The sequence below is a fragment of the Carcharodon carcharias genome, chromosome 10 (genome assembly GCF_017639515.1).
Source record: "Carcharodon carcharias isolate sCarCar2 chromosome 10, sCarCar2.pri, whole genome shotgun sequence".
In the NCBI taxonomy this organism is placed as follows: domain Eukaryota; kingdom Metazoa; phylum Chordata; class Chondrichthyes; order Lamniformes; family Lamnidae; genus Carcharodon; species Carcharodon carcharias.
The window spans coordinates 80,744,314-80,769,848 of NC_054476.1; the positions used below are offsets into that span (position 1 = coordinate 80,744,314).

The 25,535-nt window shown below is 44.3% G+C and overlaps 1 protein-coding gene across 4 annotated transcripts in view; it reads right to left on the reverse strand.

The window, feature by feature from the left end:
- ldlrad3 (low density lipoprotein receptor class A domain containing 3) overlaps positions 1–25,535 on the reverse strand; it is a 250,937-nt gene that overhangs the window by 81,809 nt on the left and 143,593 nt on the right. The window contains exon 1 of one of the 4 annotated variants that reach the window (XM_041197219.1): positions 11,875–12,102. The exons of 1 other annotated variant lie outside the window; for it this stretch is intronic. In XM_041197219.1, the coding sequence (XP_041053153.1) occupies positions 11,875–11,911 (37 nt within the window). In that variant the 5' untranslated portion in view covers positions 11,912–12,102. Of the gene's footprint in view, positions 1–11,874; positions 12,103–25,535 lie in introns of those variants that run through there. 2 more of the 4 variants (XM_041197218.1, XM_041197216.1) reach the window with 2 other exon arrangements.

Here is a 25,535-nt window from a genome sequence, read left to right on the forward strand (position 1 = left end):
AGCAACAACCCCAAAGGCAGCAGCAGAAACAGTTGAAACACTGAGGAGCAGCAACACCAACACCACACACCTTCTCTCCTCAGTACCAGGAAACCAACTGAATCCACAATTACCTCCACGAGATCGTTAGGAAAATGAACTCTTGATACTCTTTCGAGTACAAACCTGTTTCCATCTGTTTCAGATGAAGTTACATGTTTCATAGTTTGCCATTGTGAGATTTGAACTCTTGATCTTGGGGTTACAAACCCAGTACCATAACCACTTGGCTATTTAGGCCAAGCTACTTTTAGCTGTACATGAATCTGCATATGTCTGTAAGCATTGGTGTTCTTACTTGTGTGTATCTGGTCCACGCAAGTCACTGCAAGTGCATCAGTTGATTGGATAATTGAGTTGTTATTCCCCAGCATTCAGGGTTCATTGTTTCAGTCTAAGGTTTCTGCAGGTCTTGTTGTCTCTGATTAAAGAACCCATGGTTGGTGGATGTTTTTTGGAGATAAGTTAGAAATGCAATAATTCCCACCTTTACTATGCACTGGTTGGGTAAACTGCAGCATGAGTTGGAAATGTCCATCATCCTAGTGCTGTCAGCAATTGTAAATGTGCTGACATTCATTTTCTTCCTGCAGGTAGAATATGTCAGAGTGGACTTGAGGTTTTTTTTAAACCCAGTATTTGTATTCTTCACTTCCACTTAAGATCAATCAAAACTTTGTTGCCTGTATCATAACTTGTATCAAGTCCTGTTTACCCATTACCCCTGGCTATGTCGGCTTCTGATTCTGTAACACCTCGAGTTTAAAATTCTCATTGTTGTTTTCAAATCCCTCTATAGCCTTGCTCCTCCATGCCTCTGTAATCTCATCCAGCCCACAACCCTCTGAGCTCCCTGCACTTCTCCAATTCTGGCCTTTCACGCATCCCCGATTTTAATTGCTCCACCACTGGTGGCTGTACCTTCAGCTACCTAGGCCTTGGTCTCTGCAGTTTCCTCCCTAAAGCTCTCCACTTCTCTCTCCCTTCCTTTGAGACACTCCTTAAAATCTACCTGTTTGACCAAGATCTTACTCATCTGTCTTCCCATCTTCTTATGTGACTCAGTGACAAATTTTGTTTGATCATGCTCCTGTGAAGTGCTTTCAGACATTTTCCTATTTAGAATGTGCTACATAACAGCAAGTTGTTGTTATTGTGTAGCTCATATTAGACTGTTGAATCATTAACCCGCCTTTCTCTCTTTACAGATGCTGGCTGACCTGCTGTGCATTTCTTGCTTTTTCTGTTTTAATTTCACATTTGCAGCTTTTCTTTTTCAAAAACAAAAAGTAAATTCCAAAGTCCTTGTCATGACATTTCACTTGGAACAGTATCTGTAATGGGAGCTTTATAAGTGAAATCGAATGTTCACATAGTACTCCCCTCACTGTCTTCCTCACCACCGGGAATGTACAAATCTACTGAATAACTTGGATACGAGACAATATATGCTTCTGAATCAGAACAGAGATAATAGAGTATTGAAATGGTATCTTTTAAAATAAAAACTAGCTGTTAACCACAGTAGCATTCAAAGGCTTATTTCCCAGAAATCTCTTTCCAGCTGTTCACTCCTTTTTAAGACAGGACCAAAATGTCAGAATCTGATTTGCAAGACCCCTAAAGGGGGACACAATCAAAAAGAATTAGCTCCCTATCTCACAGCCTGGCAATAATATTACATCTTCTGTCAACTACAAATATTTGACAATTAACAGTTACTTGTTGACTTCTGAGCAACAATAATTAACTTATGCAATGAATGAAGGTATTGCTGCTGGGAAGTCTCTTTTCAGTCACGTACGTGTAAAATTAGTCACTGGCTAATCAGCTACCAAAATCCCATTTAAAAGAAAGCTTTTTAGGGTTGCTGGTCCACCTCACAAACGTCAGCTAAAAAAAAGACTAGAATTTATATCCCATCATTCGCAACCTCAGAATCCACAATCTACAAGGCACAAGTCAGGGGTGTGATAGAATACTCCCCACTTGCCTGGACGAGTGCAACTCCAACAACACTCAAGAAGCTTGACATCATCCAGGACAAAACAGTCCACTTAATTGGCACCACATCCACAAACATTCACGCCCTCCAACGCCGACACACAGTGGCAACAGTGTGTACCATCTACAAGATGACTGCTGTAACTTAACACGGCTCCTTCAACAGCACCTTCCAAACCCATGACTACTACCGTCTAGAAGGAAAAGGGCAGCAGATAGATGGGAACACCACCACCTGCAACTTCCCCTCCAAGTCACTCACCATCCTGACTTGGAAATATATCGCCATTCCTATCACTGGGTCAAAATCCTGGAACTCACTCTCTGTCAGCACTGTGGGTGTACCTACACCACATGGACTGCAGTGGTTCAAGAAGACAGCTCACCACCACCTTCTCAAGCGTAATTAGGGATGAGCAAGAAATGCTGGACTTGCCAGCGATGCCCACATCCCATGAATGAACTTTTTAAAAATCTCCCGAAGTTCTTCACCATAAGACAATAGACCGTAAGACATAGGAGCAGAAATTAGGTCACTCGGCCCATCGAGTCTGCTCCGCCATTCAAGCATGGCTGATAAGTTTCTCAACCTCATTCTCCTGCCTTCTCCCCGTAACCTTTGATCCCCTTACCAATCAAGAACCTATCTATCTTGGTCTTAAATACACTCAATGACCTGGCCTCCACAGCCTTCTGTGGCAATGAATTCCATAGATTCACCACTCTCTGGCTAAAGAAGTTTCTCCTCATCTCTGTTCCAAAAGGTCTTCCCTTTACTCTGAGGCTGTGCCCTCGGGTCCTAGTTTCTCCTACTAATGGAAACATCTTCCACACGTCCACTCTATCCAGGCCTTTCAGTATTCTGTAAGTTTCAATCAGATCCCCTCCTCATCCTTCTAAACTCCATCGAGTATAGACCCAGAGTCCTTGAACGTTCCTCATATGTTAAGCCTTTCATTCTTGGGATTATTCTCGTGAACCTCCTCTGGACCTTCTCCAGGACCAGCACATCCTTCCTGAGATACGGGGCCCAAAATTGCTCACAATATTCTAAACGTGGTCTGACCAGAGCTTTATAAAGCCTCAGCAGCACATCCCTGCTTTTATATTCTAGTCCTCTCGAAATAAATGCCAACATTGCATTTGCCTTCCTAACTACTGACTCAACCTGCAAGTTAACCTTAAGAGAATCCTGAACTAGGACTCCCAAATCCCTTTGCATTCCAGATTTCTGAATTCTCTTCCCATTTAGAAAATAGTCTATGCCTCTATTCTTCCTACCAAAGTGCATGACCTCACACTTCCCCAAGTTGTATTCCATCTGCCACTTCTTTGCCCATTCTCCTAAAATGTCCAAATCCTTCTGCAGCCTCCCCGCCTCCTCAATAATACCTGTCCCTCCACCTATTTTTGCATCATCTGCAAACTTAGCCTGGATGCCCTCAGTTCCTTCATCTAGATCATTAATGTATAAAGTGAAAAGTTGTGGTCCCAACACTGACCCCTGCGGAACTCCACTGGTCACCGGCTGTCATCCTGAGAAGGACCCCTTATCCCCACTCTCTGCCTCCTGCCAGACAACCAATCTTCTATCCATGCTAGTACCTTGCCTGTAACACCATGGGCTCTTATCTTACTGAGCAGCCTGTAATTCATTCACAACCAATGAAATGCTTTTAAAGACTAGTCACTGTTGTAATCTTTGGATTAGAAGAAACTTGTTTACCTGAAGTTGTGCAAATGTGGCCTAGACTCCCAGCTAAACGTCTCAGAAGACACGGACCTCTCTCCAGGTGCCATTGACTCCCAACTGACTTTATCCAGATTTAACTGTCATAATCAACCAATTCCCATGAATTCTGATGTGAACTTTGTGTGGCCTAGTACATAATCAGTACACCAACTGAAGCTGAAAGATCATTAGAGCAATCAAGGCTAACTTGACTGCATTTTTATTCGGAATAGAGTGCAAATGGATATTGATGGATGATAACGGGGTACAACGCTCCACAATGCTGTAGGCATGTATCTCTCAACACATTAAACTTTTATACCCCCACCTTCCCCAAACCTGCAACACAGCTTGATATTAGCAAGTCATCTTGTGGCTATATGACTGGGGCCTTGAACCCTCAAGAGCGTCCATTATCTGGTACCCCACATGTCTTGTCTATATTAAAATGCTGTATCAAAATGAAGGGCTTCTGTGTATAACTTCTCCACTCTAAAAACAGGCTCAATAACAAAAAGAAATAGTTAATGTTTGCCAGGCGCTGTGTTTCACTCTGTAAAATACAGCTGATACTGAAATACATAGGAAGTAGTGATGACAGCATCTGTTGATGGAAATAAGACCTCAGGCAACCTTAAACAATGTTTCCTGTTATGCCCCAGAATCAGTGATGCTCACACAACTGGGTAATAGAGACAGGCCTCAGGCTGTAAGCATGTGTTCCTGTCAGCAAAACACCACTGAGGGACTTTGTTGCAAATTATTTTAGGTAATTGAAAATTCCATCAATTAAGCAGAAGATGAATTGATTATTCAGCTCCTGTACAAATGATACATATTACTAGGTAAGTACACATTTACTGTCACAGAAAGCGTGACAGTAAATGCGTACTCTTACTCTAATTACCAACACGGCAACCCTCACCCTCTACTCCAGTTTATCGTTCTCAATCCTTCTCTATTCCAATTATCAATTACAATGCTCATTTACTTTAATTACCAACCACAGTCCACAAATAATCTCACTACTGAATACAAACCACATCTATTCTAATTACCAATTACAAGCCCAGCTCCTCCATCTATTCTAATCACAAACGCAGCTCTTCCATTTATTCTAATCACAAACACAGCGCCTCCATCTGTCCTAATTACAAACCCAGCTCATTCGCCTATCCTAATTACAAAACCAGCTCCTCCTCCTATCCTAATTATAAATGCAGATCCTTCATCTATCCTAATTACAGACCTAGCTCCTCTAGCTATCCCAATTACAATCTGAGCTTCTACATCAATCCCAATTACAATCTGAGCTCCTCCATCTATTCTAATTATAGACCCTCTTCATGTAGCATCATCCAAGGGTTGCTAATCATGGCTCTCCCCACATCTCAATGCCATGGTAGCACAAGGAGACAAGGAGAAGTGGTCAGGCCTCAAGAACTGCCTCAGCCAGTACAGGGAGTGAACCACTCTGTTGGTATTATTAAGCACCTTGCTTTTAGCCAACTGTGCTAACCAGCTGCCTCTTCCATTTGTACTTGTTGCAATGTCCTTTACCTGTTCTAATTACAGGTTCCAACTCTTCCATTTATTCTAAAGTTGTCTTTGTGGTAGATTTTTTAAACCATCTGAGCTCTTGTCTTATCGCAGTTATCTAGCTCATACTACATTCTATGAGTATCTGTAGTCTTGACAGGATCCTCACCTTACTTCTAGCCAGTCATTTTCCTTATAATGCTGTTCTAATGTACTAATCCTTCTGCTGATCTTCCTGCCCGGTCAGTGGAGATCCAGTCACCATCTCTCCAGATGAAATAGCTTCAAGTATTGAAGCACATCCCAAAATCTTTTTCTCTTCTGGCAAGTGCATTCTTATTACTGCTATGCGGTTGTTAGTTCAAAAGCGCAAACAACATTTTGGAGCTAGAGTTGGTGGCTGTTTCCACCTTAAAAGTATGAGAATGGTATTGAGCATTCTTTGACAGCATCCCTTAACACTGAGAACTCGATCCCTGAGAAGGACAAGCTACAAAAACATGAAAATGCCTCCAAGTTCCCCTCCAACTCACACATCATCCTGAGGTGGGAAGGGAAAGGAATACAAGGGCTGAGAGAATCCTTAGTAATTACACCCACCTACCACTGGCTGAGCTGTAGTACCTCAGATTTGCATCCAAATCCTCAAACCATATTGGAGAGAAAATGTCTAAGCTAAAACTAATTCTGTTCCTCAAAACTGCTGAACATAAGGCTGTGAAAACAGCCAAGATCATGGGTTTCATTATAGGACAATAGAGTTTGAAAGCAACAAAGCCTTTATAAATCACTGGTTAGGCCTCAGCTAGAGCATTGTGTTCAATTCTGAATACCACACTTTAGCAAGGCTTGTAGAGGTTGCAGAAGAAATTTACTTGAATAGTACTGGGTAAGTGACTTCAATTATGTGGAGCGATTAGAGAAGCTGGAAATGTTTTCCTTGCAGCAGAGAAGATTAAGGGAAGATTTAATAGAAGTGTCAAAACTATGAAGGATTTTGACAATCTAATAAGGAGAAATTGGCAAGAAGAGTTGGTAACCTGAGGACGTTGTTGAAAAAGAAAAAAAAGCGCTAGCATGGACATGGACAATGAGCTAAATGAGCTCCCTCTGTGATGTATGATTTTATAATGACAGTTTGTATAACTTTAAACTGGGAATTAAAGGAAGCCTTTGGTTTAGAGGTACCACTCCTGTCTCTGTTGTTAGGGGATACAGGGTTCAAGCTCTATCCGAAATTGGTTTTCTACATTTTTAATACATGTCACTTCAGATTAACTGTGAGATCGCATTTACAAATTGTAAGGAGTGTAATTTCCAGCTGTACACTGCCAAGTGTCTTCGCAGTATTGGCTTCAAACGTCTTTCTTCTCAAGCATCCTGTACAAAGTTTCTCACTTTTGAAAACTCCATAGATCTTTGTTAAAATGTCCTTTTTTAAATTTCTTCCCATTCTGTGCAAATCTATACAGATTGTTCTCGACTGGCCTTTTGCTTAAGCCTCAAGCAGATTAAAACTGCTTTTCCTCTCGGCTTTTGTAAAATTTTCCTATCATTGCTCGGAACAACACCAGATGTGGGAAAATAACTTGTTTAATCAAAAAGCTCACTGGAACATTTGAAGTGGCGAATGAAAACAATTTTTTAAATCTCGCCAAGCTTGTCTGGAAGACAGGCCTTTAGCTTTAAGAAGATGAAGCCGACTGCAAGGTCTGCAATATGTTATAAGGAAGCAGACATTTGCTTCAGCTCACAGTGGGACCTTAGGCTATCCCCCTCCTCATACCATTGCAGTCTAAATTTAGAGTGCTGCTGCTCCTGGTCAGGTTTCTCTTCACATCAAAGATGATCATCTGCTCTCGTCCTCTCCTTGACACTGTCCTTTTGATGTCTGCACAAACACCGGATCTGACTTTCTAAAGAACATGTTAGCTCCTGAACTGCTGCTTTCCCAGGCACGCACCTGCTTCCCATAAGCAAGGCAGAAAAAAGACAATTCCTTCTGGATGCTGCTCCCGCTGAAATGAGCCAAGTTCGATTCAGCGTTAGTGTAAAAGCCAGGAGATTAAATTAAATCTCACCAGTCTATAAAGTACTTTGCTAATCACTTCTTCATTAGTGTAACGGTTAGCATTCTCACCAATCATGGGGGTTCAATTCCCCAATGGGGAGCTTGTGACTTTGGATGTTAGCTGTGGCTCAGTGGTAGTCCTCCTGCTCTGATTCAGTAGTTTGCTAGTTCAAGTCCCACTCTGGGACACATAATCTAGGCAGTGCAGTCGTGAGGGAGTGCTGTCATCTTTTTGGGTGAGACCCCATCCATTTCAAGTGGATGTAAAATATCCCATTTCAAAGCAGGGCAGGGGAGTTCTCCCCAGTGTTCTGGGCAATGTTGATCTCAGCCAACAGCACTGAAGATTATCTGACCATTATCTCATTGCTGTTTGTAGAATCCATCTATGCACAAATTGGCTGCCATCTTTTCTACATTACAACAGTGACACCACTTTAAAAGTGGTTTGTTGGCTGTGAAACATTTTGGGATGTCATGAAAAATGCTAAATAATGCAAGCCTCTCTCCTTTCTTCCATTCGCTACCTCAATCCTCTTGATTGGGTAGGTGGGTCGACCATCTGCTAACACACATCTGGTGAAGCTGGGCAGAGCAACCAGGGGCAACATGCTTTTTATTTTCTCATTGTTCCTGGCAAGATCTGACCATTCTCCACTCAACAACTTCCCCTGGTGGTGTACCTCATACAGCAGTGTGGTAGAGGAATAGTAGCAGAGTGGTTATATTACTGGATTAGTAAATCAGAGGTCTGGACTAATGATTTGGTGGTGAGTTTAAATCCCACCACAGCGACTGGGAAATTTAAATTCAGCTAATGTATTTAAATTCCAGATTTATTTAATAACCTTGAAACTACCCGATTGTTGTGCAGACTGTCCAGTTTGCTAATGTCCTTTAAATCTTCACCCAGTCGAGCCTATATGTGATGTTAGACCCATAGCAATTTAAAGCTGAATCTCTTGTGCACTTACTAAGTAGCCAAAGAGCAGAATCGCCCCAGGTTTGCGCTAAGTGCAGTAGTGGGCAGGTAAAACAATGTTTTACCCAGCCGCAATGGCGGCTTTTCATACCGTCTCGTCCTAAACCCACTGCATTAATTATGCATTCCTGGGAAACATGCCATTTCGATGGCGGGTGGGCTCTCATTTGACCACCATTGCCTCATCGTTTCATCATGCCGGGTGCCACATTTAAACTCTAGCCACGCGCACACATCTGAGTGCTTTCAGCTCAGGACGACTGCAGGGAAGACGTCCACAAAAGACAAAAAGACTGCAGCCCCCAGATTTAATGATGTGTCACTGAAACACCTTTTGGATGCCATGGAGGCCCACCGTGATGTCCTCTACCCATGCTCTGGCTGCAGTATAGGCAGCAGCATGACCAACCAGGCTTGGGAGGTGGAGGCAACGTGGTCAGTGCCAACACTCTGTAAGAAAGGACAGCCACCCAGTGCCGCAAGAGGATGAATGATCTCCTTCGTTCTGCCAGGTTAAATTACTCTTCTTATCACTCTCAACACACACGCTCACAAACCCATCACACATCCACAGGACTGTCATTGACTGCCAGTTCAAGGGACATCACCATTCACTCATGCACAACTCACTGAGGTCAACACTGGTAGGATGGCGGCCGCCATGGAGACCTTGGCCCTGGACATCGCTCCTGCACTTCAGCGCGGGCTGAACTCTATCGCCAACGCCATACTTCACCTCAAACAGTGTATATGCGAGAAGGTTGGGGGGAAGCTCAATCTCACTCCAGCTACCCCTTCTCCTCAAGGAGTCAGCCAGGGGCCCTCGGGTACCCAGAGGGAGGAGAATCAGCAGGTGTACCGCCCCCAGGGACCATTCATCCTGGTAACTCCAGGAGTGTCCGGCCCATCTGAATCCCCTCTTCCTGTGACCTCAGTAGCTCCGGCTCCACAGGCCGAGGAGGGTGCCAGCGCCACACAGGTCCCCGAAAGCAGGCCGGGGCCCTCCAGAGGACACCCGCTAAGGTGGGAGGTGAGGTGGTGGAATAGTGGTATTGTCATTGGGCTGGTAATCCAGAGACCCAGGGTAATGCTCTGGAGACCTGGGTTCAAATCGCACCATGGCAGATGGTGGAATTTGAATTCAATAAAAATTTGAAATGAAAGTCTGATGACGACCATGAAACCATTGCCAATTTTCATAAAAACCCATCTGGTTCGCTTTTGTCTTTATCTGTGACTCCATGTGGCCTACATGTGACTCCAGACCCACAGCAATGTGGTTGACTCTCAAATGCCCTCTGAACAAGGGCAATTAGGGATAGGCAATAAATGCTGGCCCCACCAGTGACACCCACATCCCGTGAATGAATAATAATTTTAAAAAGGCCATCACAGACAGTAGCAGTCAGCAGGCTGCCTCCACCTCTGCTGTGAATGTTGGGGGGAGCACCAAGATGTAGATGCAGGGTTAGGAAAGTTAAAAAGATGTAACTCTTTCGAGTCCAACCAAATAAACTAAATTAACAAATCAGGGGACAGATTAAAAGGCAGCCCCTTAAAGGGAAACTGCAAAAACAAAAGACAAAATTTAAAGGAAACTTACAAACAATAAACCAAAATGTGATTAAGGGGGGTCAATAAAACACCCCAGTCCCCGCGGTGTCCACCGAGCACGGAAGGCCTTGATGGTGCCAGCAGACACCGCGTGCTCCCTCTCCAGGGCCACCCGGCGGCAAACGTAGCCGCAGAAGAGGGGCAAACAGTCTGGCCGGACGACCCCCTCAATCGCCCACTGCCTGGACCTGTTATTGGCCAAATTGGCCAGGCCCAGGAGCAGGTTCACAAGGAAGTCCTGTTCCGCGCCCCCTCCTCCCCCTGCCTCCAGATGCCCATAGATCAGGAGTGTGGGACTGAAGTGCAAACAAAACAGAAGCAAATGATTTTTCAAGCAACTAAAAAGAGGGTGCAGCCTATAGCAACCTATATAAGAGTGGTCCACGGACCCCACAAAGACGCAAAAGACGCAGGCATCTTGGGAGTCTGTGAACTGACACAACCTATGATTGTATGGGACTGCTGCATGCAACACCCTCCACCCCAGGTCCCCGATGGAAAGGGGGAGGACTCTCGTGTAGAGAGCTCCTGACTGGAAACCTCCACCACCGGACAGCAACAAGGCACACCAGGGCGTGTCCTGGCAGCAGGAGAGGGCAACGGAATGAAGGGTGTGCAGCAGCAGCCCGTACAGGAAACCCCTCCGCTCTGTGCTAAAAGGCACGGAGGGAAAGAAGATGCAGTTGAACAGCCTGTGCATGGGCCTTAATCACTTGTACATAATGTTCACTATTGTCAATAAACACCCGAGAATGTCTCCCTGCTACGGCCCCTTGTTCTGAGGAGCAGTGCTCATGTCACTCAGATGTAAAACCTTTCTGCACAAGATAAAGGCAGGTGTCTCAGTCCAGAGCCTCTTCCCTGTGCTTTGTGCAGCCTTCAGACTAAAGTGATGGTCCGGCCTCACACTCCCTGGACACGTTAATGATACCTGCACCTCGATGGTGCTTGTCATTGCTGCCAGAATGTCGTGGGCAGGTGTCACAGAGTTCCGTCATTCTCTCTGTGCTCTCAGCACCTTTAAAATGGGCCAGTGATGCTGTGCTCCTGAAGGGCTCAGGTGTTGAAAGTGGACAAATGATCAGATGCTTTTAAAGTTTCATGGCTGTGTTGCTATATGACCCTGATCACAGAGTGCAAGTGAACTGCCCTCAGCCAGACAGAAGTGAGACATTCTCAGAGGCTATGTGAAGATTTATCGAGTGTCCTCAATGCATGTTGTCATCGTCCTCCTGCAATCGAGCAACTATTAGGCCTTCCACTGCGTTTTCATGACAGGAGCATTATCACAGAGGGTATGTGCGCTGCCATGAGCCAGACTGAAGTCAAACATTTATAGATGCAATGTGAGGATCTATGGTGTCTCCTCACTGCATGTCATCATCATCCACAACTAATCTAGTAGTTATAAGGGCCTCCCGAGTGCGTCTGTCTCATTTGGCCAGTGCGAGGATCTCGTGCCCATCATCGTCACCTTCAAGGACCTCCTCACCCTCATCCCAGTAGGTGTCCTCCTCATCGGAGGAGACTTCTATCTCCTCCTCAGCCAGCTCCTCTCCCCGTTGCAGCACCAAGTTGTAATGGGCGCAGCAGAGGATGATGCATGACACTCTCTGTGGGCTGTATTGCAGGGCTCCACCAGACCGGTCCAGACACCGGAACCTCATTTTCAGCATCTCAATGGTCTGCTCCACTAAGTTGCGAGTTGCAGCATGAGCTTCATTTTACCTTCTGAGGCCGTCGCACAGGTGTCATCAGCCAGAGTCTCTGCAGGTAATCCTTGCCCCCTAGGAACCAACCCTGCAACTTCTGTGGACTCTAGAAGACTTCAGGGATCTGTGACCAACGGAGACTGTAGGAGTCATGCACACTCCCTGGAAATAGTGCACATACCTGCACATTCAGCGAATGAAGCCCTTGCGGTTGACATAGTTGACCGTGTGTTGCGGCAGAGATCTGAGTGCCACCTGAGTGCAGTCGATGGCACACTACATCTGTGGGAAACTGGGATCTGGACAAATCTAATCGCTCTTGCATCCTGGCTCTCCTGGTCCCAGGTGAAATGCACAGAGTTATGGGCCCTTGTGATGATGGCATCTGTGACCTCATGGATGCATTTGTGGCTGGAGGCTAGTGATTTCCCACAGAGGTCACCTGTGGAGCCCTGAAAAAAGCCACTGGCATAGAAATTGAGCACCGCAGTCACTTTCGTGTCCACTGGCAATAGATGCCCTCCATGTCCCTGTGATGCCAACTTCTGCAGTAGCTGGCAGATGTGACCAACCAGTTCCCTAGACATGTGCAGTCTTTGGCAACACTGGTTCTTGATCATCTGCAGGAATGAAAGGCGGTGTCTATAGACCCTGGGTCTAGCTAGGCTCTGACCAGTGATGGCTCAATGTGGCTCTTTGGCGGCGTGTGCAGGAGTCCCAGCCGCCTACTCTTCCAGAGGGTCCTGCTCCTCCCTCTGCACAACCAGGCACCTCCGTCACACTCTTCTCCTTTGTCTTCACTCTCTGTAAATCATGAGGCATACAGCTAGTTCACCAGGCTCCATGATCCTGATGTACATCTCCTGCAGGATGAAAGAGAGTGACGTGTGGGTTAGCAGGGGTCCACTAAGAGCCTGATTTGGTTAAGTCTGAAGGCCCCTTAACACTTCCTGGAGAGTGCTAGCCACCACTTAGATGGCTAGAGATTAGTATGCTGCTTGGCTGCCCGAAACCCCACCCACCTCTGCTCCCCTCCGCCTGACCAATTAGCGACAGCTTTGCCCACTGACTGCATGCTGTGTTCTCAGCTCAGGACAGACATTCTCCTAATCCACACTGCAAGGCTGCACCCATCGGAGAGACTGATCCAAACCTGAATGATGACATTGCAAGGGGCTGTGAGCACCTCCACCAGTGACTGCTCCATGGCCAGCTTTAGCAAGGAGATTGTACAACGTGCCCAGTCATCCAACTGTTCTACAGTCCACTAAAACACTCATTACTTTGCAGTCTGTGCCTGAGGAGTGAAAAGCTCGAGAGCACTTGGTGTCACTTTGATACCTCTGCAGATAAGTTAGAGGCCCGACTTTAATCATATCAATGGCTCATCTGAACTGTCTCAGCTGCAGAGGAATGGTCACTTTGTACAAGGTGTCCCTAATGTGTGGCCGCTTCGCTTACCCACCCTACCCCCCACCCAAATGCTTGTGTGCTACCTTCAACCACAGAGAAGCTCTAGCACCACCCCCCCCACCCCCCCCAAAGTTGCCTCAACCTCAGGGCAGCCTTTGCCCCCAATGCGCCCCAACCTTGAAGTCCAACAGGTGACCCGAGCAAGCACTCTACAACGTTATTGTGTACTCACCTCCGAATTCCCCTCAAAGTGTAGCCCGCTAAGTGCACGCCTCTTATATGCTATTGTGAAACACGTCGGTGTGCTTTCCCGCCGACATGGGTGGCGATCCAGCAGGGAGGGGGTGGGCTGGGGGGGGGTGGGGGGGGTGACATAATTCCAGCGGGCTGGCCTAATAATGATATGCAGATTACAATGAGGTTCCCGACATCCGATGGCGTGAAACTGATCGTGCCATATTGTCGCTCATACCACCAAGCACACCCAACACCAGTGGGCACAGAAAACCTCAGCAAAAGTATATCAACAAGCATTAAAAGGTTTAAAAAAATTAAGCATGATACACTGACTGCTGATGTCCATGTATAGTCCATTAGAGGGTTTTGGCCTGATATGCCTCGACCTTTGTGTTATCAGCCTCAGTTTTCTCCAGTTAAACTTAAGCTATTATCTTAGACCCTATCCCAAACGCTGACATTGATTCCATCCTCCTCCCAAGTAGTTTCAGGTTAAAGATGACTATTTGCAACCTCAGCATCCTGTTTGGCGGAGTTGAGCTTCTGACTCCGTATCCTCCCCACCTTGGGCTTCTTATTTCCTCTGTAAAATCGCCTGTTTCTGCCACCGCCTCAGCCCATCTGCTGCTCAAACTCTGATCCATGTTTTTGGCAACCTCCAGGCCTGACTATTCCAATGCTGTCCTGGCTGATCTCTTATCCTCAACGGTCCATGAACATGAGCTCATCCAACCCTCTGCTGTCCATATCCAAACTCACACTAAGCCCCATCCACCCATCATCCCTATGCTGGTGGATCTACATTGGCACGAATGCCTCAAATTTAAAATTCTCACCCTCATGTTCAAATCCCTCCATGGATTCACCCCTCCCTATCACCATAACATCCTCTAGCCTCACAACTCTTCAAGAGCTCTGTGCTCCTCCAATTCTGGCTTCATGTGTAATCTCCATTCCATTTGCCCTACCATTGGCAGCCCTACCTGCAGCCATTTGGGCTCTCTTGGAATTTCCTCCTGATACCTCAAATGTTTCTCCACTCTGTTCTCCTCCTTTAAAACGTACCTCTCTGACTGAGCTTTTAGTCATATTCTTGGAAAACAGGAACAGGAGTAGGTAATTCAGTCCTCGATCCTGTTTTACCATTCAGATTGGACATGATTTGTTTGTAGTTCAACCCCATTTACTCTACATTCCTTCATACACTTATCTTCTGGCTTTATGATGGAGGAAAGGTCATTAATGAAGCAGCTGAAGATGGCTGGGCCTTGGACACTGCCCTGAGGAACTCCTGCAGTGATGTCCTGCAGCTGAGATGACTGACCTCCAACAACCACAACCATCTTCCTTTGTGCTAAGTATGATTCCAACCAGTGGGAAGTTTTCCCCCTGATTCCCATTGACTCCAGTTTTGCTAGGGCTCCTTGATGCCACACTCGGTCAAATGCTGCCCTGATGTCAGGGGCAGTCACTGTCACCTCACCTCGGGAGTTCAGCTCTTTTGTCTGTGTTTGAACCAAGGCTGAGGTCAGGAGCTGAGTGGCCCTGGCGGATCCCAAACTGGGCATTAGTGAGCAGGTTATTGCTAAGCAAGTGCCGCTTGATAGCACTGTTGATGGCCCCTTCCATTACTGATGATGCAGAATAAAATGATGGGGTGGTAATTGGCTGGGGTGGATTTGTCCTGCTTTATCCTCCCATCCAAATTTTCTTCTTCCTCTTCTGTTTTTACGCTCAAATTTCTACTTCAAAGATTGTTGCCAGGGCATCCAGTGTCCAAACTTGGCTATCTTTCTCTAACTGTACTTAGCAACCCTTTTGAGCTTCTACTCTCGATCTAATCCGCTCATTTGTCTTTCTGTCCATCCTTCACCATCCGCACATTTCAAAAGCTGTTATCCTTCTCCTATCCTCTTTCCTCAGGGTCCAACTCTCACATCCATAGAGTGCAACACTCCAGACCAGTGACTATACCAGAAATTTTTTGAGCTTCACGCTAATGCTTTTGGACTCCCAGGCACCATTTAAGACACTCATGTCCCTTACCGTAGTTGCTCCAACTTGTATTTCATTCTTGGATGAAACTTTAGGTGTTTATCATTGAACCAAGGTCCCTGAATTTGTCCACTGCCTCAATCTCAGTGCTTCCAAATCTTGACCTTTTCATTGTCATTTAGAGCCATAATGTTGGTCTTCGCCCATTTATGTTCATTCCAAATGACTCCCTGTATCTTTTGACTGGGTCTACCATAGTCTCTAACTCTTCCTTTGTTCTGGCTATGAGTGTAGTGTCATCTGCATACGCTACAACCTCCTATGATGCAGTCACGTCTCTCTTCCTGCACCATCCTCAAGATCTTCTCTCCCACAGCTTCAAGCAGCATGTGTGACAGAAGACACCCCTGCCTGACTCCCTTCTCAAACTGGAATTGGTTTGTATGTTCATCACCAACTCTGACGAGCCCTGAAGCATTTCTGTATTACTTATTTTAGCTACATAAGACGTTTGGGTAAACCAAAGTCTTTAAGTGTCTTCCATAGCACATAATGCTAGAAAAAGGGAAAAGCTTTGGTATAGTCAATGAACATGAACCAAAGCTGTGCTTCCTCCTTATTTTCACATTGCTCCATGAGATTTCTGAGCACAAGCATAGTGTCAGTTATACCCTTTCCAGGAATTAAGCCAAACTGTTCCTCAGCTTCTTCTCTGTTCACACAGGAGGTGACTCTCTGCCTAATGACATCAAGTAGTACTTTAGACACATGACTGATGAGACTTAGCATATGATGTTTTGAACAGTCCTGTGTGCTTGCTATCTTAGGTACTGTGGCCATCTCAGATATAGTCTTCAGATATGTAACTTGGTCAGTGTTTTTGTACTTGTGATGTGCTCGAACAGCACTCTGTACTGGCCTGTGGTTTTTGTGCTGCAAAAATGAAAGAGAACTCCTCCCAAAAGGAGGATTGGCTGAAGCAGTCCTTCCAGTGAGACTATGTTGCAGCGTGACCGTTTCCTGCCCCGTGTTCACTGTTGGGAGGAGATAATGCCAGGGTCAATCAATGGCACAGTGCACAACTTTTAAACCCAGTGCAGGCTTGGTTCGAGCTGGAGAGATTCTAACCAAAAGGGTTTTATGTGAATGTCCTAAAAAGAGGCACCAAAGTTTGAGAAAGAGTGTGATGTGTCTCACATCCTCAGGACCTTCAAAGGCACTTCACAGCCAACTAAACACTTTTGAAGTATAGTCCAAAAGGGAAATGTGGCTGCCAATTAGTACACAGCAAGATCCCACACATAGCAATGAAATGAATACCAATTAAATTTATTTTTTTGATGATGTTAGTTTAGGGGTGAATGTCAGCCAGGAGGACACAAATAAGTAACACCAGAGATACTTTTCAAAAGACTATTACGCTGCAGCACCACCTGGAGATGTTCCAACATCAGTCAACTTGCATCACTGTCAACTTAAGAACCAGCTCAACCACAGTGTAATGACCTTTAGATGGACCTAGGCCTAGATCTAGACCTCTAACCTGTATCCAGCAGGTTATGTTAAAAACAAACTCTCAGAACACAGATCAACAAGTGACTGCAGGTAAATGGAGTTCTTATGTAGAAAAGATTATAAAGTGGAAACAAAAGAAAAAACTCTCACATAACATTTTTCAAAATCTCAGGATGTCTTAAAGCACTTTACAACCTCTGAAGCACTTTACAAAGTGCAATCAATTTTGCAACGAAGGAAGCACTGTTCCCAGCTCACAACCCTAATCCTAGTCCTTTCAAATAGGTTTCACCTTCGCATCACTTGTTTTTATGTTTTTTCCTTTCCTCATTTGAAGGCAGCTACTTTTTTGCCACATTGTGATTCCATAGGTGCTGGTGACCGTGTGTATATGTGTGTTAGCAGGACATTTGATTGTGGGAGAGTGGCACTAAGGGCAAGCATAAACTTGCCATCACCCAGTGAACACAAAGACATCTTGAGCAGCGGTTTCTAGAGCAGGAACCTTGGCCAATTTGTTACGCATCATCCCAGAGCCACTGAGGCTCATTGGATGTCCCCAACTTTTCATTTTCATAGAGTGGAGCAGAACTATTATTTACTTCAGAGGAATGCAGCTTAGAAGGGATATGATTGAAGTTTTAAAAAAAAAAGCCAGGAATCAGATAGTTAGTTTAATTGAAATGAATAGGGATGGCAAAGCTAGACAGCTGTCTAAAAAATCCATAGACAAAAACTTTGGCTTGACATCAGGAAGTATTTTTTTCAGACCATCCACACCCTCTGCAACAAGCTACCAAATGATCTACAGGTTACACCATATTTGACAAGCTATAGAGGGGAGACTATGAGCTCGATGGGACTCTGAGGCGTTATGGGTTTCTGCAGTCTCCTTAGGAGAGGAACTTCTCAGAGTTTTCCCCTGAATTAATCAAAGGGATTTGAGGAGATAGTGTGGCTGAACAGCATGTGACATCACACTGCAAACTGAATGGGGCATCACAATGTTTTTTTTACCTTTTTCTGAATGTTCATGTACTGCCAATCTGCCCAAGATCAGCTCATATACCACAGCCTCGGGGTTAAACCTGGAACCATCTTGGACATTATAGCTCAACAGCAGACTGAATAACGACAGAGTTGTCAATCCTGGCCTGAACAATCTGGGCTATGAACCTCTAAAATGAAAACCAGACATCCAGGGGAACAAATTGGGCTTTGCCAGTGGCGCAAACTGGGAAAAGGAAAAGGGAGAGACAGTGTAAAATGGGCTGCCAGTTTGGGTTGAGCCCATTTTCTTCTATGACCAAAGACTTGGAGGTGTGTACTGGCTCAGGTAATGTGGGTTGGTCTGACTTGTGATTTAGCCTTCCACATTGGAGTAAATCACTTCACTGCTTCTCCCACTAGCTACCCCTGGACTTTATCCTATATAGGACCTGGGGAAATATGGGCTTTACACTGAGGGCCCTCAAGGAGGTCAGGTTTTGCTCAGCATTAAACTGCAGCAATAAATTACACTGCCACATCTTTTCCACACAATACAAACGGCCCAAAAGCCCTGTCACAGTTCCGAGTGGCCAATTACTAAAATACAGTATTAGGCACACCATCTCTTTGTGTGTCATCTATAGTCACTGCCAGCCCCGAGCTACTCATTACAGGCTGTAGCTAGTAATCTCAGGGCTGATAATAATCATATTATGCCTGAACAAAATGCTGTTTCCTTGATAATTTGGAGTCTCGGTTGTTGCAGATCCATCTATCACACATTAATCACCAACGATTGAAGAAGTAGATTGCAATATATAAATAGAGTCAAAGTGCATTTGAGCAAAGTGCCTTCCTTTACATGGGCTCAGCTACCTGTTCACAAGTAATTGGTGAGGGTCATCATTAAAGCTGCATTAATGATTCTTAGGGCCTGTGAAATAATGGAATGCACCATCTACCTCATTTGTCAGCAGCCTTGTTCTTGTCAACACAACTGACTCCTCCTCCCTTCCAGAGCACTCCATACCAACATGAATTTAGGGAAGCTTTTACAATTTCCTACATCTTGCATGTCTTTGGGTCATGCACCACCTTGGGTGGAGTAATTCTGAATGATACTCCAAAACTGGGTTGGGGTAGGAAGTAAGGGTTACTCATTGAGCAGAGTCCCTATTCATTCAGCAGAGTATGGACTGCACACTGTATGGAGTCCCAATTCATTCAACAGAGTATGGGCTGCACTCTGTATACAGTCCTTATTCATTCGACAGAGTATAAGCTGCACACTATATACAATCCCTATTCATTCGACAGAGTATGGGGTGCACACCGTATACAGTCCCTATTCATTCAACAGAGTATGGGCTGCACACTGTATACAGTCCCTATTCATTCAACAGGGTATGGGCTGCACACTGTATGGAGTCCCTATTCTTTCAGCAAAACATGACTACACACTGTGTGGAGTCCCTATTCATTCAGCGGGGTTACCGCTGGGAATATATCTTCTCTTTAGGGGCTTTTTACTGAACCAAGGCAGGATAGTTAATGCAAGAATAAAGATAGAATAAAGTATAGCAATATTGGTAAAAGGTAGTTAGTCTTAGAAAGCTGTGCGTGCCTCTGCATGGAGCATCTTAAGCAAACCATACAGGAAGAAGTTTAACATTTTCAACATTTTGGCAGATATGCTTAATATGGAAGATGGTTGACCACTATGTAAAAGGGATGAGTTAGATAATGGAAGAGGATTTAAGACTGAGTCCCCTATGTTTGAGAATCTGTTCATGGATCTAAGCATCATAGATACTCAACAAAGTTAAAGACCTAACAATCATGAGCTAAAACTTGATTTGAGTGATTTGTAAAAGCCACATGTATGGGCAATAATATGACTATAGAGGAAAAAAGTTCTTGCTATTTGTCACTGCAGGAGAAAGGAAGAAGCAGCTGAGCCCAGGCCATGTGTCCCAGGTATGGATATATAATCAACTGTTTAATGATCCAAAGAAGGTCACCCAAAGGTTTGCTGCCCATATTCCAACTTGCATAAAATCCCATTCACTCTTCAGCCCTGTGCTTGCTGACCTACTTTGGCTCCCGGTCAAGCAACAACTCAAACTTTTAAATCATCATCCTTGTTTTTGAATCTCTCTCTGGCTTGGCCCTTCCCTATCTCTGTAATCTCCTCCAGCCCCACAACACTCTGAGATACCTGCACTCATCTGATTCCAGCCTCTTAAACATCCCCGATTTTAATCACTCCACCATTGGAGTCGTGATTTCAGTTGCCAGGCCCTTAGTTCTGGAATTCCATCCCTAAACCTCTCTGGCTCTCTACCTCTCTTTCTGATTTTAAGACACTCCCCAAAACCTAACTTTTTGATCAAGCTTTTGGCCATTTGACCTAATATGGTCTTACATAGCTCAGAGTCTAATTTTTCTTTATAATGCTCCTGTGAAGCATCTTGGGCCATTTTATTATATTAATTTGTTATTTTACCAACTGCATAGGAAGGTACATGTGTTATGGAAAATGATTGATCACTGCCACTATAAATCAGGAATTGTTGTAAAGGTTTGTACGGGGATAGGGCTGAGAGACTCTTGTTTACCACATATTAATCCAGTATATAACTAAGATTGAAGGACTTTTGATAACCAATGTAAAATGTTGAACTGACATCTCATGAATTAATGAGAACCAGAGTTTAACAGTTACTCACTGTGGAGCATCTACTTATTCGAAGGGTAATTTTACAATGTGGAGGTCCCTATTCATTTAACAGAAGAGTTACACACTATTTGGAATACCTTTTCATCTTCAAGATATGGGGTTACACACCGTGTGCAGTCCTTATTCATTCAGGAGGGTAATGGTTACGCAATATGTAGAATTTCATGAGAATAATTTTTTTATCATTTATTTGATATTTCTTTTTTTAATCTTCTTAGCTGCTTTGGAGCTTGGCAGCTGTGTTAATGTAAATTTGTTTTTATCTCAAAAGATCAAGGACTTCTTGTACTAAATGTATTAACAGCTAACTGACTCATTCTCACTGCTCAACAGTGTCATGATTAGTGGGCCCAGTCCCTCCCCTCACTGGGCTCCAGAATATGAAATGTGCTTGTTATTGGGTGCTGCAAGTCTTCAACGACGCCTGTATCCTCTCAACTTTTACCTCCTGTCCTATTTTAACCTATTTTATTATTTCACCACTTTTCTATTTTTCCTTAGTTCTGTTGAAGAGTCATACGGACTCGAAACGTTAACTGTGTTCCTCTCCGCAGATGCTGTCAGACCTGCTGAGTTTTTCCAGGGACTTTTATTTTTGTTTTTCTTTTTGGATTTCCAGCATCCACAGTTTTTTGCTTTTATCTTAGTATATAATTGTTTGACTTGTGTAGCCTGTCATCACCTCTATAATATTCTTTTGTGTGTAAAATCTGTACAGGTAATTCCATGGATTGTACAATGGACCCAACTCACACTTTTTAAGCCAGATTGTAAACCAGGCAGTGTGTGTAAAATCTACTCACACTTCTTAACTATCAAACCAGGTTCAGTGCTAATGAACAAAAACAAAAATATCTGGAAAAACTCAGCAAGTCTGGAGCATCTGCGGAGAGAAACACAGTTAACGTTTCAAGTCCGAATGACCCTTCAACAGAACTAAGTAAAAATAGAAGAGAGGTGAAATATAAGATGATTTAAGGGGGGGTGGGAGAAGTAGAGCTGGATTGAGGGCCAGTGATAGGTGGAGATAACCAAAAGAGGTCACAGACAAAAGAACAAAGAGGTGTTGAAGGTGGTGATATTATCTAAGGAATGTGCTAATTAAGGGTAGAAAGCAGGACAAGCAAGGTACAGATAGCCCTAATGGGGGTGGGGTGAAGGAATCGAAAAAGGCTAAAAGGTAGAGATAAAACAATGGATGGAAATACATTTAAAACTAATGGAAATAGGTGGGAAAAGAAAAAGCTATATAAATTATTGGAAAAAAAAGGGGGGATTGGAAAGGGGGTGGGGATGGAGGAGAGAGTTCATGATTTAAAATTGTTGAAATCAATATTCAGTCCGGAAGGCTGTAAAGTGCCTAGTCGGAAGATGAGGTGCTGTTCCTCAGAGCTTCACTGAAACAATGCAGCGGGCCAAGGACGAACAGGTGGGCATGAGATAAAAACAAAAAAACTGCGGATGCTGGAAATCCAAAACAAAAACAGAACTACCTGGAAAAACTCAGCAGGTCTGGCAGCATCGGCGGAGAAGAAAAGAGTTGACGTTTCGAGTCCTCATGACCCTTCGACAGAACTTGAGTTCGAGTCCAAGAAAGAGTTGAAATATAAGAGCAGGGTGGACAGCAGCATTTCACTTGCACTTCCCTCAATTTAGTCTACTGCATTCGTTGCTCCCAATGCGGTTTCCTCTACATTGGAGAGACCAAACGCAGACTGGGTGACCGCTTTAAAGGACACCTTCGGTCTGTCCGCAAGCATTACCCAGCCTCCCTGTCGCTTGCCATTTCAACACTCCACCCTGCTCTCTTGCCCACATGTCTGTCCTTGGCCTGCTGCATTGTTCCAGTGAAGCTCAATGCAAACTGGAGGAATAGCACCTCATCTTCCAACTAGGCACTTTACAGCCTTCCGGACTGAATATTGAGTTCAACAATTTTGGATCTTGAACTCTCTCCTCCATCCCCACCCCTTTCCGATCCCCCCTTTTTTTCCAATAATTTATATAGATTTTTCTTTTCCCATCTATTTCCATTATTTTTAAATGTATTTCCATCCATTGCTTTATCTCTACCTTTTAGCCTTTTTCAATTCCTTCACCGCACCCCCATTAGGGCTATCTGTACCTTGCTTGTCCTGCTTTCTACCCTTAATTAGCACTTTCCTTAGATAATATCACCACCTTCAACACCTCTTTGTCCTTTTGTCTGTGACATCTTTTGGTTATCTCCACCTATCACTGGCCCTCTATCCAGCTCTACTTGTCCCACCCACTCCCCCACCACCACCACCACCTTCCCCCCCCCCCCACCACCCCCCACCCACCCACCATACCCCCCCCCAAACCAGCTTATATTTCACCTCTCTTCTATTTTTAATTAGTTCTGTTGAAGGGTCATTTGGAATCAAAATGTTAACTGTGTACCTCTCCGCAGATGCTGCCAGACTTGCTGAGTTTTTCCAGGCGTTTTTGTTTTTGTTTTGGATTTCCAGCATCCGCAGTTTTTTGCTTTTATCTCAGTGCTAATGAAGTTCGCTTATCCAGTTCACATTGTTCCCATGTATTGTATGTCACCTGGACCACAGCTAGTCAATGGTAAGGCACGTTACCTCAAATACCATTACACACTCTCCTCTCCAGGATAAATAACCACCTCCCAGATATAACCATCGCCCACTGTCACACCCTCTCAAAACCTCTCTCTCTTCCACTGTTGACTCTCTAGAACTGGCCACTGGGATATTTAAAGAGATCAGTGCTTAGGTGACTCTCCCTCTGGCTTCCTGCTCTCCCTTCCCATGAAGAAATGCTGTATCTCAGCTTCACTCTCACAGTCTCAGAGAAAATCACAAGTAACTGGCAAGTCACTTTGTCACACAGTGCAGTGCAACAAAGGCCAACATCACGAGGGGAGCAAACAGCTTTCCAGTCCCAGAAATGTAGGAATAAAGTATTCAATATACAAAATCACTTTTTTTTAGGTAGTTGGATATTACTAATTTTAGTTTTGATTTTGGCATCAGAAATGTCACTGATGGACTCAATGGCTCCAGAAACAAAACTCAAAAATACAAAGCTGGCTGAGTGACAGGAAACAGGTTAGTTTTTCAGACTGGAGGATAGTATATATGGGGTTAATTGGATCATAACATTTGCAGGACTACGGGGAAAAAGGTGGGTGGGGGGTTTGCGACGAACTGAATTACTCTTGCGGAGACCTGGCATGGGCTTGATGGGTTGAATGGCCTCCTTATATGCTGTAACCATTCAATGATTCCGATTCTAAAATCACTTTAAGGTGGTTTAAAAGAATTGCAACACCGTCACCAGTTCACTTCCACTTCCAACTAAATTGAGCAATCCACACAGACCCTCCAACACCCCTTGTCACACTGTATTAAAACATTAGCTTCTCCAATATCACATTTCTAGAGACTGACTCAATTCTATAATTATAGCATTGAACAAGCAAAGCCACATCAAACCACCATCCAAAACCCTTTACCACAGCACTGTAGTCTCACATGCTACTTAGCTTTTAATCAGGCGTGAAATGGAAGGATTTGCTCCTAGAGTAACTCTTCTGGGAACCTCCAGCGGGAGCTGAAAGTCCAATTTTTCAGATCCAAGGGGTCACTGACCAGGGTTCTGATTAGATTCGGAATGAAGTTTGTCTCTCAAAGAGAGAACCATATTATCTGAAACCATTAATAACGGTGTCCACTGTGAAAACTTCACAGAGGGAACTTCATTAGCAGAAACATTAAAGAGAGGCTCTCACCATAACAACCATTAAAGTGAGCAGCCTAGATATTCTAAGATGCCTTTCCCATTTTACAGGCATATACCAGGAACATCAAGCAAAGAAATGTTGCATACACATTCAGCTTCAGAAATGCACTGCACACCATGTTGATAAAAAATCCTGCACAGAAGTGCAGGGCTCACAGCTGAAACAGTGTTCAGCCCTTTGCATGTACAAATGGGGAAAAACGCCTTTTGAGGCTTCATTTGAAAAATGTACTTGTATCCACTGGTAAATATTCTCAGATGTTTGGCAAATAAACCAGACATCTAGCACAAAATTTCCTGATGATGTGCCAATCCTCTCCTGCTGTCATTTTCCGATGTGCCAATCACCTCCTGTTTCCATTACAATTACCATTTTCTGAGGGACTCAGCCCATTTTATGTACACAATGCCTGACAGTTTTCTATTGAGCTAAAATAAATCAATTCTTATAGCTCCCTTCTTTCCCCTGAAGTCTATTTAATCAATTGTGTCATGCCTTGTCCGACTTAAGATTTAGAAGACTTCCCACATCTAGAGGCACACAAGGCGGACAAAGTACATTCTCAGATCTGTTTTTCATAGCTTGTTTTTTCTGCAGCAGCTTGCTAGCCTGAAGGTTGAGGCTATAGTTTGAGGGGCACCACTCCGTGTTAAGTAAGGCTGACTGTGAGTCTCTGCCACTCTTACTACCTGACATCAGCATGTTGGGAGGATGTACAGGTTAACAATCAACCTGTTTGGCCATGTTATGACTTCACCTTCCATCAAGCCCTGGAGTGGGACTCGAACCTGGAACTTCTGGCACAGAGTTGGGGCACTACCTACTGTGCCACAAGATCTCCTCCCTTACCTGACAGTTTCATCAAATGTCTTCTGAAATCAACATCTCTAAGCTTTGCTTTTGCAAACTTCCAGATGTGAAACTAAGAAATACTGTACATTCACAGAGATAGATGCAGATCAAGAAATACTTCCAGTAATGAACACATTCTGCCACTCAGCAAAATAACTCCTATTGAGCCCTCTCGAACATCCTACAAGCTGCCTATAAGACCATATTAGGAGCAGTAAAATAGGCCATTCAGCCCATCGAGTCTGCTCCGCCATTCAATCATGACTGATAAGTTTCTCAACCCCATTCTCCTGCCTTCTCCCCGTAA